General features: G+C 37.1%; 1 protein-coding gene across 1 annotated transcript; it reads left to right on the top strand.

Annotated features, from left to right (window-relative positions):
• Positions 1–962: 962 nt before the first annotated feature.
• Positions 963–1,519, top strand: LOC121964777 (sodium-coupled neutral amino acid transporter 9-like; the record flags this gene model as incomplete). The annotated part of the gene is made up of 3 exons (XM_042514967.1): positions 963–1,081; positions 1,194–1,257; positions 1,426–1,519. Coding segments are annotated over 3 exons (277 nt in total), but the record flags the coding sequence as incomplete, so codon positions are not given.
• Positions 1,520–2,223: the final 704 nt, after the last annotated feature.

Here is a 2,223-nt window from a genome sequence, read left to right as displayed (position 1 = left end):
AAATACTACTGAGAAGCTTTTTCATTCAGTTTGTTTCTTTTAAGGAAAGAAAGGATTCCAAATATGTTTGGCAAGATTTTGCATTTTTGTTTAATATTGGATTTTCAAATTCAGCTCCTACAATCAGTCTAAAATACACCTTGTAAACAAAACTGTTAATGCTATACTGTCAAATACTAAGACTAATACCACTCAAAATACACTTTTCAAAATCAGACTATAAAAACATCGTACACTGATATGATTTTCTACTTCCATTGAGTTTATTTTTAACCTAACATCAGTCCTAATTATAAAAATTAAATATTCATTACTTTTCAAAATTTTAACCTCTAAAAGCTAGGTTTTCGTGATGATGCCGCTATGGTTTAGGTGGAAGAAAAAACACAAATTAATTATATTCAGTGTACTACATGCTAAGTACATTTTTTATAACAGTCTGGGATATGTCAGTGATTAGCAGCAACATTGATTGTGACTGTGCATCTAGTGGAAATAGCATGTATTTTCTTAATATGCCAAATATGGTAAAAAAATGATGTCATCAGGTGGAAAATGGTAAAAATGACAAATTCCAATGCAAAAGCCCAGAATGACACCCAGAAATAATACAATGCATGTTTTTATGCTTTGATGGCTGTGGGATCAAAAATTGCACTTTGAATGGGTTTCAGTGGAGAATTTTTTGCACTTAACAGTCATTCATTTATTCATTCATTCATTCATTTTCCATAACTGCTTGTCCTCGCAAGGGTCGCGGGCACTTAACAGTCTGAATATAACAATTTAGTTTCCACGGTGTAGTGCCATATGATGAACACAGCTAAAATGATCAATAAATGAAGAATAAAAAGTGCTTAAAATGCCCCAAACAGTGCCTACGGGTTAAATGCGTTTTTACTGGCTTGTGTTACTGTACCTGCAAGGACTTAATCTTCAGTCTCTGACTTTTTTTCCCTCAGAGTCCTCCAAACCATGTGATCCCGCGGCCAGAGGAGATCTACATCTACAGTCCACTGGGGACGGCCTTTAAGGTGACAGGCAGTGACCATTCCTCCAGAAACCCCAGCATCATCACTATGTAAGAAGCCCTGACAGCATCAGTCAGCACATCAGCCTGAGCTCCATGTTCTCCTCATACTGCGGATTGTCTTTGACTGCTTTGATTGTTACCTTGCTGTCTCTCCTCGCAGATTTGCTATCTGGAACACGATGATGGGCACTTCTATCCTCAGCATACCCTGGGGTATAAAGCAGGTGAATTGTTTTTTTGCATGGACTTTAAGTCCTTGGCTTCTTTTTAAAGGGCTAGTTTTATATTGACCTCAGTTGTATTTGTAAAGCAGACTTGCAGGATGTTTGCCCATTAAATTAGCCTTACAAGACAAAAACTGAAATCTGAATAGTCAGTGTATGTCCCTGTAGGCTGGTTTCACCCTGGGGATCTTCATCCTCGTCTTCACAGGCCTGCTGATGCTCTACTGCTGTTACATCGTCCTCAAATCACCAAAGGCAATACGTAAGTCCAGCAACACTATTCTGCCCATGATGGCTAAAACGTTTACACAACTGATAACAATTTCTTTTCTCTTCATTATTTTTTTTATGTAAAAAAACTGCAATAGCCCTTTATCATCTTTAAATCTGGAAATTGCATTTATAATACAAATACTCTTGTTTCAATAATTTCTTAAAATGAGGTCTAATTTTACGGATAGTGGTACAGCAATCTCCCCTTACTATTTTGTGTGTATGTGTTTTTTAGACACTCATTAATTTCTGTACAATACCTGAAACAAGAAAAAAATGTCAGGGGAATATAAAATGGTTGTCAGCTACCCAGTACAATGATGAGTGTGACAGTAACAGCTCACTGATATTATTAGCTGTGTGAAGTCCTCACGGGGTTATTGTATTGGGGCCGAAGCACCAGTGAACTCAGTTTGCTACTATTTGCTGCTATTACTTTGGGCAGCATGAGTGTGAGGCAGAGCCTGTAAGGTCGGTGTCTCCTGTTAAAAAGCAACCTTGTTTACAACATGTGAGAAGTTTTTAGCACATTATTCATCATGTGTATTAGGGAAGTTGACTGCGTCCATTATGTGATCCATTGAATCAAGTCGCAGGTGTCCTGTGGAGGTTTCTTGTAGACAAATTTTCTGTTTACATTCAGTTTTTCTCCACCTCCTTGAGATTTTATATATTTATATATAAAATCTCAAG

The sequence above is a fragment of the Plectropomus leopardus genome, unplaced genomic scaffold (genome assembly GCF_008729295.1).
Source record: "Plectropomus leopardus isolate mb unplaced genomic scaffold, YSFRI_Pleo_2.0 unplaced_scaffold17147, whole genome shotgun sequence".
NCBI classification, from domain to species: Eukaryota; Metazoa; Chordata; class Actinopteri; order Perciformes; family Serranidae; genus Plectropomus; species Plectropomus leopardus.
Note: the sequence above shows the minus strand (reverse complement) of the source record. Positions and strands in the feature narration are given on the sequence as shown.